General features: G+C 38.0%; 1 protein-coding gene across 7 annotated transcripts in view; it reads right to left on the bottom strand.

The window, feature by feature from the left end:
* LOC135220659 (la-related protein 1B-like) overlaps window positions 1-12,373 on the bottom strand; it is a 255,882-nt gene that overhangs the window by 160,945 nt on the left and 82,564 nt on the right. For all 7 annotated transcript variants that reach the window (XM_064258015.1, XM_064258011.1, XM_064258013.1 and 4 more), the window contains one exon: window positions 2,986-3,431. In XM_064258015.1, the coding sequence (XP_064114085.1) occupies window positions 2,986-3,431 (446 nt within the window). The remainder of the gene's footprint in view (window positions 1-2,985; window positions 3,432-12,373) is intronic.

Below are 12,373 nucleotides of genomic sequence, written 5' to 3'. Positions count from 1 at the left end.
AAACAATATACAACAATAATAAAAACAGTCATCAATACCACCAAACGAATTAAAGGCAGTTCCCGATTATTGGCAGTGTAGGCTGTTGGCCATCCGGTTTTCTGGGGATTCCCAGTGCTGAAACGCCCCCATTTCCACTTATCTGCACTGATACACATCTAGCAGAGCCTCCATCAACCAGTTATCGGTGCCAAAATCCAGTTACTATTGGTGCTAAGCGTCGAAAATCACCAATTTTATCATCAATTAACAGACCCCCCCCTCCCCCCACCAATAACCAGGGACTGCCTGTATTAAAAATACATTACCCAACAATTAAAAAACTAGTGGAGGGTACTCCATATACACAGTACTTCCAGACTCCCTTAGACTTCAACACCCTATACAAAGAGATGATAGTAAGGAAAAAGCTTCTTGTTTCCAACCCAAACCATTTACGGGCAATATCTAACTTCCATCATACTAAGGAATCCCCTTTAGTTTGAAAGTACCAAACTATTTAATTAGGTCTGATAAATCCTGGTTTGTGGACAAGTCTGTTCCTCAATGATGGAATATGGAACATGATATTTCTATAATAAAGTGAGGTTTTTTATGTACACTTACAAAGTAAATACTTAGTTAATGATTATGCTCGCACAGCATCCTAATTTCAAACGTTCACGAACAAGTGACTGTTGCAAACCAGGGGGTGACAGGCCCAGCCCATTGCAATGGGAGCTAGCAAGCAACAAAAGCCATCAGTGTCACATCATTCTAATTTTATTGCTGCAAAGATCCCAAAAATCAGAGGGGAATATCATTTCTATAATAAACTTACCAGGTAATCACTTAACGGAAACCCACATTACAAGGGGTGTGCAATGAATGGACTAATCTAATTCAGTGCATTAAGAAATGTTATTAACGAACTAGTAAAAATCAAAATATATTCATGTTTCCATTCATTACCATGTCAACTGCTTTAAAATACCAAACTGTCAAATGATATATCTAGATCAAAATATGCCTATCTTTTGATACTGCTTAATATGTTCTTGCTGAATTTCATTTGATGGCTTAAGCAAGATGTCTACAGTGCATATATTTTTCTTGAGACTAAACTGGTAATTTTAGCATAGAATTTAAGCTTCCAAGGGATGGTAATTTTTTCAAAAGCATACAGACTCAATGAGTGAGAGCTATTACTCTAGCTGTATATAAATGAGACTGTGATGACCAGGCCAATTCTCAAGCACTTTGGTAGCAACCACTTTTCCAAATTTTTCTTAATATTGCATAGGAATTCCTTAAAATAATCTGCAAGATGCTTTACTATTTCATAGCAAATAGTATCTTCACAAAGGCAGATAGTTCAAATTTCTGCACAGCATCCTTCAATTCTCCTTTGATAAATTTAATATCACAGGGTTCTAGATTACTCTCACAAAAATCATGAAAAATCTTGGCATTGCAAAAATTTTGAAATAGGGAGAAAAGTTTGTTCTGCTTGATATTTTTTTTTTTTTTTAGAATATTATTCTCCAAATTTTTCTACAACTTCTTTAGGATTAAGAATGAACTTGTCATTAATTTTTTTTTCCCACATTCCAAGTTTTGAAAACTATCCCATTATGTAGCAAAGCCAAAATTCCCTTTGGCCTTTTTAAAAGATCTATTTGTTTGTCACCCTCTGTCCAAAACATAAACACCTTCATTATATATTACAGTGGTTGAACACAAAGCTGAGAAAACCTAAGAAAATCTGAAAAAAGATAAAGATCTGATGAGCAAGGAAGAAAAAGTATGGAGAGAAATTAAAATCTGAACCGAGGAAGATTCTCCAGTGTTCGTGAGCCAGTCATACAACTTCAACAAAGACCACACATATACATTGAACCTTTGTTACTTCATGAGTGTTCTTCCACTGAATTGAATTGAATTGAATATAGAATTGAGGCCAAAGGCCAAGAACTGGGACCTATGAGGTCATTCAGAGCTGTAACGGAGGTTGACAGTACATACAAGATTTGAAAGGTGTAACAGGAGGAAAAACGAAGTTGTGCTATGAATCAACAGTTAGGAAAGGGTGGAAAGTAAAATGGAAGAAAGAGAATATGAAAGTTGGTACAGTAAAAACCAACGAAAGGGGTTGCAGCTGGAGGCCAAAGGCACCCTAGCTACAACCTTAATAATGCCTACAGGGCTCCACATGAGGTGCACTGATGGCACTTCTTCCATTTAGTTTCTTTAAGTCTAACATAATCTGGGAGCCAGCTTTGTGTGGATTGTTTTCATACTAAACTTAACAGCACAGCAACTCTGAAATCACCAGTTGTGAGTAGCCAGTGAACTAAACTTAGCACTAGCCTTGGCCATACATGGTGTAAGGGGTTTTTCCACAACAATCTTTATTAATAAAAGTACATCTTGTATCCTAGAATATATCATAAAGTATAAGCTTACATTCTCAGAATGTTTGCAATTTTCTTTGGTCCTTGGTAACATATTTCCAGTCTTCTAAGAGAAGATAACATCTTGTCTAGAATGAGATGCACGACAAGCTAGTAGTACCTTGTCCAGTACAAAAAACAAGACTGGCCACATGCAAAACAAATAAAGCATATCTTTGATGTTACTACTCAGTAAGACTGTTGGAAATCTTTATTCAAATAAAATGCACCTCTTTAATATGAAACAAGGATTAAAGTTCATATATAAACTAGGCTAAAAGTTTATCCCTTCAAATGTGTAGACTTTTCAAAACACTAATCCCTAATAGTACTCCCATTAACAGCAAGTTGAGGTGTTGGAGGAAGTTTTTCATTCTTAGGACTGACATCAACAGATCAACTGTCTGAACTGCCTATAATATTTGAGAGAAAAACCTGTCTCCAATCTTGTTGCAATACACACTTACTTCCCTGACAGCTTGCATGAATTTTCACCCACCCCATAGTAGTAGCAGTATTAGTATAATCAAGCTGACAACCAGTGACAACATACCTTAACATTATTTTTGCTGTTATTTGTTGAAGGTGGAGGAGAGGTCTTGCTGCTGTTCTGATTGAAGATGGATCCTAATTTTTTGGTTTCCAATGGAGTTGGTTGAGTCACAGCTACCTGATTATCGTTGGAAGAGTTGACAGGCATGGGTTCCCTTGGGGAGGAAGAGGAGGAAGAAGAGGACAAAGAGGAGGTGGAGATGGTGGTGGTAGTTTTGGAAGATGATGATGAGAATGCTGAGGTGCAAGGAGAAGATATAGTGGTGGTGGTAGTGGTGGTGGTGGTGGTATTGGCAACAGTAGATGAGGGTTCTGGTTTGGGTGGTGCAGCAGGAGCTTTTTCTGTCTCTTCTACAGGTACTGATGATTCCACCACTGTAGCTGTAGTGACCTCTGGGCCAATTGTAATGATAGGTATTCTACTTTCCTTGTCTATGTCTTCATTACCTGGAACATGCAAGAAAAACATAACTTGTAACATACAACACAGTAGCATGTGTATATATGTAATACTAAATCCAATAGTAAGGAGAGAATGTTTATTTAATCAAAATCTTCAATAAAATCATAACTGTTATATTACCTGATTGTCACAAATGAGAGAGAGAGATAGAGGTGTCCTCAATGACTCCCATATAAAATAGCAATAATCTCATTTATCCCATATTTTGATGATATGGAGGCATGTTGTTTTTAAGTTACAAAGCGATGATCTTCCACGCTAGTCCATATGATTATATACACTTAGCAGAGGCAATAATACATGTATAATAATAATAAAATCCAGTGAATCCCCTTCACTATATCAGAAAATATTTCTACTGTTTCAATGGACACTACGCCTGAACACAATATTTTCAAATAAGTTACATCCTACAGAATTTGGTCTTACCCACCAAAATTGCTTTCTACTTTCAAATATGACAATCTTTTAAAGTAATTTCTTACATAATTCTGATTTTTACTTCAACTCAGTACAGACGCAAAACTGTTAAATGACAATGACACTTATGGTTTTAAAGTTTCCTCAAAAACATGCAATTGGAATTCACGGGTCTCATGATGCAACTTTTGTTAAAAGATACCATACGGTTTGGATATCCAAAATTAATAACCGATCAAAATTGTTTTAAATTATCTTGCCAGAAATTTCCATATAGAGTCATCTAAGTTAAGATTAAAGTAATTTTTTTGTGACCTAGTCACTAAGAAATAGCCTTAGATCGTTTGGGTAACATAATCAAGGCCCCATGGGGTAACAGTGTTAATTTCATATCTAATGAAGAGAAAAAAAAAAGGGTGTTAAAATAGTGGTCAAAACTATATTGTTGCAGGTGTTGGGCAAGGTCTGCTGTAGTCCCTGGGGATGGTGGTATGACAGCAGGTTGGATATTTTGGGAGGAGACTGTTGCCAGCAATGTACTTTACTTTCTGGCATTTTTACAACACATGTTTTTGTTCTTAGTTGCTATTCTTTTTATGACCTAATAGTTTGTAATTTTAGAGCTAGTATCTTGTAACACAACAAACTTGCAACGTAATTCAACATAGCTCTTTAAAAGTAGTTCAAACTATGAATTATACCTTTTCATAACCTTTTTGAGTACATTGACAAGTGTCATAAGTCTTTTATACTGCATAATTTTTTCACTGTCATTAACAGATTTTTATGCTGCATAATTTTTTCACTATCTTAAACTGCCAGTAGATTAACAGATTACCTTTCAGCTTCGGTTTTAAGTGAAAATTAAATGTTTGTTTTTTCTTGATCTACTTATAAAGGTTACAGGTAATCCATGCTGTCATGGATTATATGTTTACTTGCCAGCTGCTTTCATTTTCAGTATTGGGTTATTAAACCAAAATATACATGGTAGTTAGTTTTTTTTGTTTTACATAATTACTTTCGTACTGTCTCCTTCTTGAGCTCTGAATCTATTGTTTGGCATCACTTTATATTCCCAAAAGCTTTCTTCTCAAAATCAATGACATTTTGTTTCTCATGGATAGAGATACGGGAAATTCTACAGGAATTTTGTAGTTTTCTGTACATATCCTTTTTACCACTACTAGCTAAATATTTTTCCCCTTAACTTTCTTTCCTTTTACCTGTGTGCTACCATGACAGGCGAAACTGATGTTCAAAACTAGCAAAATCACACTTAACGCTCATACAATCAAGTATTGTGCCACTTTTAAACCCAACTTTGTTAATTTACAAGAAAGAATCTAAATTACATATCTTCTACCAGCCAAGTGTAATGGCAATGAAGATATGATAGCTCAATCAGCCGAGATTTTGAGAATTTAAACAATATCGAATGCAAATGGCATATGATGACAATGCTTATATTCTGTAAAATATGTTAACATTTTGCAAATTATAATTTTCTCCAGAAAATAATTACATTTAGGCTAATAGACCTTTTCAGTTTTTAGAATTACGGATAGAGATCCTACTCCTGCAAAAAAGTGAGAACTCACTCATCCTAACGTCTAATTATGGTAATTATCCAGGTAATTACTGTAATTAGTTTTGTTTACAGTATCAATAGTTGTATCACTAGTGATTCACTTTAATAACCTACGGTTTTTACCATTATTAGGTTACAAATGTTCTGTTTAGTGTGGATAGTTAGTCCACTTCAAGGGTTAGCCTATCATTAAAAATCTCACAGGATTTTAGGGTTGTCACAGAATGCCTCTTACATTATAATTTTCAATAATCTTAAGTTCAACTGTGGTTCCTACAGTTTTCCTCACCAAATGAGCATGGGAACAATGCTTATTAACGGCAACTGACCGAACCACTTTTGTTTACAAAAATCTGATTCCTTGGGTTGGTTTCTAGATTTTTGTTAGAGCTCAGACGCAACATTTACTCAAAATTTTCCGTCGAAATCCAATTATTTAAAGTTCTAATACGATCAAGGTCCGGGTCTTTACCGTATATATAATGTAGGCCCATCATTTGTGAAAAAGCACAGACCTGGCACCTGTATCCAGAGGGCATTTATTAAAAACAAATATTAGCGTTGGCCATTTTTTATGGTCCAACTCAGTCAGAATTTGCCCAACTCAGAGAGAGAGAGAGAGAGAGAGAGAGAGAGAGAGAGAGAGAGAGAGAGAGAGAGAGAGAGAGAGAGAGAGAGAGAGAGAGAGAGAGAGAAATTGTTCCTTTTTTCAGTATTGGAAATCTAGTTAAAATCAGTGTATGGTGACACTGAAGTGGATGAAGATAAACCACAATAAAACTCAAGGGGATGATTGTTAATAGGTCTCTCACACTGAAAAAAACTCTCTCCAGATCTTTCCACTAAGTGCAACATATTCAAAATTCTTGGAACCTCTCCTGAATGCAAATTTAATTTCGAGAAACACATCAAGCATATATTTACTTCAACTTCCCAAAAACGTAGTATACAAAGAAAGTGTTAATAAATTTCTAGAGAGCTGTCTACCTTTAGCAAATATTTTAATTCTTTTATTCTTCTATGTCTTGAATACTGTTCCCCTATTTGGTTGTAAGCAACTGACTCACATCAAATTGTTGGACAATCCCTGAGTTTTATCAAATTTCTTATCCATGATGCCGAGATATTCTCAGGCAACGTAGTTCAATTAGCTCTTGTGCATGCTGTTCAAGATATTTTATTATTCAGAACCTCCTATGAACTCAGGTCTTCCACCACACAGCAAAGATAAGCGATTGATTCTTTTATTCCTTGAGGTTCAATATCAGACATTTTTCTGGGAGATTTTATTCCACTTGTGACCAAACTATGTAATGATCATCCAAATCCTGTTGCTGAATCACAGGAACTTCAGAAGCTCAAACTCGAGTCTCACTTCATAGTTAACATAATTCATCTTAATATACTTTGTTATTCATCTGTTTTTTCTTTATTTCTCACCTTCATTTTTCTTGGGGCTCTTTGGCTTTTAGTCCAGTATTCAGCTTCTGTAATCAAAGTCTGCTTGACTTGCAATAATCACCATCACAATCAAACCCCCCACAACACTGTCATACAGAAAGCCTCTGAACTTCCAACCTGAAGGAGTGATAGAACACAATCAGGCAAAGACCCTCTGGGACTATGGTATCAGAACAGATAGGGTGATGCATGCCAACAGATCAGACGTGATGTTGATTGACAAAATCAACAGGAAAGTATCGCATATTGATGTGACAATACCATGGGACTCCAGAGTATATCAGAAAGAAAGAGAAAAAAATTTAAAAGTAACAAGACCTGAAAATAAAAATAAGGATATGGGATATGTCAGTGGAGATTGCACCCATAATCATAGTATGAATACTAGACACGATCCCAAGATCTCTGAAAAGGAACCAGGGAAAACTAAAGCTGAAATAGCTCCAGAACTCATGCAGAAGTGTGTGCTACTAGAAACAGCGCACATGGTAAGAAAAGTGATGGATATTAAGCAGATAGGATGCATCCCAGAACCCCACAATGTGGACACCACCCAGGTGAATAGGATGATTGTGATTGTGAAAAAAAAAAATATATATATAAATAGAAAATAACAACAACAATAACAAACATGCAACATGGCTACAAGAAGTTAAAGCAGAAGAAATGGGGAGAATAAAACATATTCACTGAGATCACGACAGAAACAATCAGACACCAACTAAAGAAAATGCCAGACTGGAAAGCCCCAGGTCCCAATGAAGTGCATGGATACTGGCTCAAAAACTTCAAGGCCCTACACTGTATAGCAAAACAACTCCAGCATTGTATCACAAACCACCATGCTCCCAAATGGATGACCAAAGGGAAAACATCCTTAACAACTATGTACATGGCGGATACAAACACCATCCCACGCCACCAGAAACGCTGAAGGAGGAAGTGTAGTGGCACAAAAGACCAGCTCCCAATAGACAAAAATGGTAATGAAGAGTAAGAGAAAGAAAACCAACCTAAGCATGGCATGGATTGACTACAAGAAAGGCTTCAACATGATACCACACACATGGCTAACAGAATACTTTAAAATATATGGGGCAGAGGAAAACACCATCAGCTTCCTCAAAAATACAATGCGCAACTGGAATACAGTAGTACTACTTACAAGCTCTAGGATAAGACTAGGAGAGGCTAACATCAGGTGAGGGATGTTTCAAGGAGACTCAACTGTCCCCACTACTCTTCGTAGTAGCCATGATTCTCATGACAAATGAACTACAGAAGATGGATGCTGGGTACCAACTCAAGAATTAACCATCTGATGTTCATGGACAACATCAACTGTATGGTAAGAGCACCAAGGAAACAGATACTGTAATCCAGACTGTAAGAATTGTATCTGGGGACATCAGGATGGAGTTTGGAATAGAAAAATGTACCTTGGTCAACATACAATAAGGCAAAGTAAAAAGGACTGAAGGGATAAGCTACCAGATGGGAATAGCATCAAACATACATGAGACAGGATACAAATACCTGGGAATAATAGAAGGAAAGGATATAAAACACCAAGAGATAAAGGACACCATCAGGAAAGAATATATGCAGAGACTTACGGAGACACTAAAGTCAAAACGCAACACAGGAAATATGATGAAAGCCATAAACACATGGGCAGTACCAGTAATCAGATACAGTGCAGGAGTAGTAGAGTGGACGAAGGCTGAACTCCGCAGCATAGACCAGAAAACTAGGAAACAGGACAATACACAAAGCATTACACCCAAGAGCAAATACAGACACACTATACATAACATGAAAGGAAGGAGGGAGAGGGCTACTAAGCATAGAGGACTGCGTCAACATCGAATGCAGAGCACTGAGGCAAAATCTGAAAAACAGTGAAGATGCAGAAATATATAGACATGAGAATGACAAACAGAACAGAGGAATGGCACAACAAACCAATACACGGACAGTACTTAAGACAGATTAAAGAACTGGCCATCAATGAAACATGGCAATGGCGGAATGCTAACTGCAGCACAAGACCAGGCCCTAAGAACCAGCTATGTCCAAAAAATTATAGATGGGAATAACATCTCACCCATATGCAGGAAGTGTAATATGAAAACCGAGACCATAAACCACATAGCAAGCAAACGAGTACAAAAAGAGGCACAATTCAGTAGTGTAAGCTCTCCACTGGAGCCTATGCAAGAAATACCAGCTACCTTGCAGCAATAAGTGGTATGAACACCAAGCTGAAGGACTGATAGAAAACGATCAAGCAAAGATTCTTGGGACTATGGTATCAGAACAAATAGGGTGATAAGCGCCAAGAGACCAATTCAAGAAGAAAGTATCATTCATTGATGTCACAATACCATGGGACACCAGAATAGAAGAGAAACAGAGAAAAGATTGATAAGCATCAAGACCTGAAAATAGAAATAAAAAGGATATGGAATATCCCAGTAGAAATTGCACCTACAATAATAGGAAAACTAGGCACAACCCCAAGATCCCTGAAAAGGAACCCTGGAAAAACTAGATGTGAATTAGCTCCAGGACTCAAGCAGAAGTGTGTGATCCCAGAAACGGCACACATATAGTAAGAAAGGTGATGGATTCCTGGAAGCAGCACACATAGTGGGAAAAGTGATGGACTCCAAAGGAGGCAGGATGCAACCCAGAACCCTGTACTATAAAAACCACCTACTATGAGATCCAGGGCCTCTGCAACACGGTTTTTTCGCAATAACTTTTTGTCTATGCATTTCATAAATATAACCCTTATTCAGAATACATATTATATCTACAAATAAATTTTGACTGTATTCTGCATTACGTAGGTTGAATAAATTTGGTACTTATAATGTAAAAGTGACTTTTTACTCAGAGAAAAGGTTTCGAACGCACTCGTTACGTAACTTATGACAGCATTTCTTCCCTCTTCATCGATGGATGATTGGCTATACGTAACGAAGGCTAAACCTCTGGCAACAATGACATACAAATTTAAATACAAGCAAAGCAGTACAACTTTATGAACTCTGGAACCTCTCCACTGATAATTGTCATAATGAACAAACCAACAAAATATGTTAATAAATACAAAAACATGTTATTGTTATAATACAATTAAGTTTGTTCATACTTACCTGGCAGATATATATATAGCTGTATTTTCTGAAGTCCGACAGAATTCAAAAATTCGCGGCACACGCAGTGGGCGGCCAGGTGGTAGTACCCATTCCCGCCGTGGGAGGCGGATATCAGGAACTATTCCCATTTTCTATTCATATTTTATCAGTGCCACTGTCTCCTGAGGGGAGGTGGGTGGGCACTTTAATTATATATATCTGCCAGGTAAGTATGAACAACTTAATTGTATTATAACAATAACATTTTGTTCATGAAACTTACTGACAGATATATATATAGCTGAATCCCACCTTCGGATGGTGGGAAGAGACAGAATAGGATTGTTTGGGAAACTAAATTAAGTAGATGATATACATCTTGGTTCCTCACCTGTTAGCATAGCCGACTTCGTGATTACTGTCACCAAAGTCTGCTTCTGTGTTAATAGAGTTGCCAGCGAGGTAGAGACCTGTAATGCTGGTGCGCTCTAGATGATCTGTCAACGGGGGCGTGACCACAATGTGACTAGACCACATGACCATACTTCTGAGGGCACCAAAGCTAAAACCACCACCTGACCTAACCTATCAAAGTTAGTTCCATAACTTCTAGGCTAAAGAAAAGGAATGCGCCTCAAGCGACCAACCCTTCAAAGTTAAAAGCACACCTATCCCTTTTCTATAGGATAGGATTCGTGTTGCTTCCTGCCCCCAATATCTACGGATATGTATGGTCCTAGCGACTTACAGATCTCAAATGTCCGTCTTCACATCCCGTCGGGAGTGTGAAGCGACAGAGTTTGCTTCGCTAAAGCGTGGCACTCAGGATGTTACTGAGTGTCATGCTCTGTTGAAATGCTTCCGAGGCCGCGCCCTCACCTCTTGAGCATTCATATTAAGAAAAAATCTCAAATCTTTATGCAAACATAATGAATGAGACCTCTTAAAAAGAACTCCTTGGCTATAATGCCAGGTGTTCTTGGACATGAACCAGTCTGGTCTTTTTACGAACACCGCAGATTGCCGGGAGTGTGAAGCAACACAGAGTTGCTTCGCTAAAGCGTGGGCACTCAGGATGTTACTGAGTGTCATGCTCTGTTGAAATGCTTCCGAGCCGTGCCCTCACCTCTTGAGCATTCATATTAAGAAAAAATCTCAAATCTTTATGCCAACATAATGAATGAGACCTCTTAAAAGAACTCCTTGGCTATAATGCCAGGGTGTTCTTGGTTTTACGGAACACCGCAGATTGTCCGTTGACCTTGACTTTCTATAGTTTTATCAAGATAAAACTTGAGAGACCCTACAGGGCACAGGACTCTCTAATGCCCTTGCCCAATAATTTGCCATACCCTTGGTCTCCAAGCCTTTCGGGTCAAGGGGTTAGACAGGTTTTCGTTCTTATCAAGAACGGAAGGCTTAGAGGACAGACCGCATTATGTCCTTTAAAGCCAAAACCTCTGATGATGGCTAAAACCTCACTAACCCTCTTTGCCGTGGCTAGAGCGGTTAGAATATTAGCCTTTCTGGTCACGTGTATTAAGTTCGCAGAAAGGATAGGTTCGAAATGCTTTTGGCATCAGAAACTCCGACTACGTCTAAGTTCCATGCCGAACCTTTGATCTGAGAATTTCAAGATCTCCACAGACCTCAAAGATCGTGAAGCTTTGTTGTTTGACAGAACCGAATCTCTGAGCCTAGAGGCCGTCAACAACATATTTGCATATTCTACAATAGTTAGGACTTTAGCTTATCTCATACTTCAGACGGAAAGATAGAACCATAAAGAAATTCACAGAGGTCGAGTTGGAGGAATAGTCATTTCCCTTCACTATCTCCAGAAACGGCCTCCTCCGATTGAACACTGAAAATAGGCAGCACTGCTTTGCCTTGGCCAAGAGACTGCCATTACTCTTGAAGATCTTATCGCTATGTACCGTTGAAGACGAAGGTAGATATTGAATGCAACCTACGTCTTCACAGACGAATCGAGAGAAGGATTCTCAAGATTCTGAACCTGTGCTTACAAATGACTGAAAACGCTAACCGCTATTTCATTGCTGTCCGGTAATAAGTCGTAGTTGCAATGAAAGCGGGGCGTTCTTCAGTAATGAAAACACAGGGGAAAGCCGCCTGAAGAACTGCTTCTCATGGGCTGAACATTTGGAAGTAGAGCTGTCAGGTCGGAGAGTAGGCGATGTCTTTATGACATATCTGTTAATTCGGGTTGAACAATGAACAATTGTACACCGGTACGAATATGAGATATTTTAAAGACAAACTCAGATGTCTGCAAAATCATTCGCAT

Source organism: Macrobrachium nipponense, chromosome 2, assembly GCF_015104395.2.
Source record: "Macrobrachium nipponense isolate FS-2020 chromosome 2, ASM1510439v2, whole genome shotgun sequence".
Taxonomy (NCBI): domain Eukaryota; kingdom Metazoa; phylum Arthropoda; class Malacostraca; order Decapoda; family Palaemonidae; genus Macrobrachium; species Macrobrachium nipponense.
Note: the sequence above shows the minus strand (reverse complement) of the source record. Positions and strands in the feature narration are given on the sequence as shown.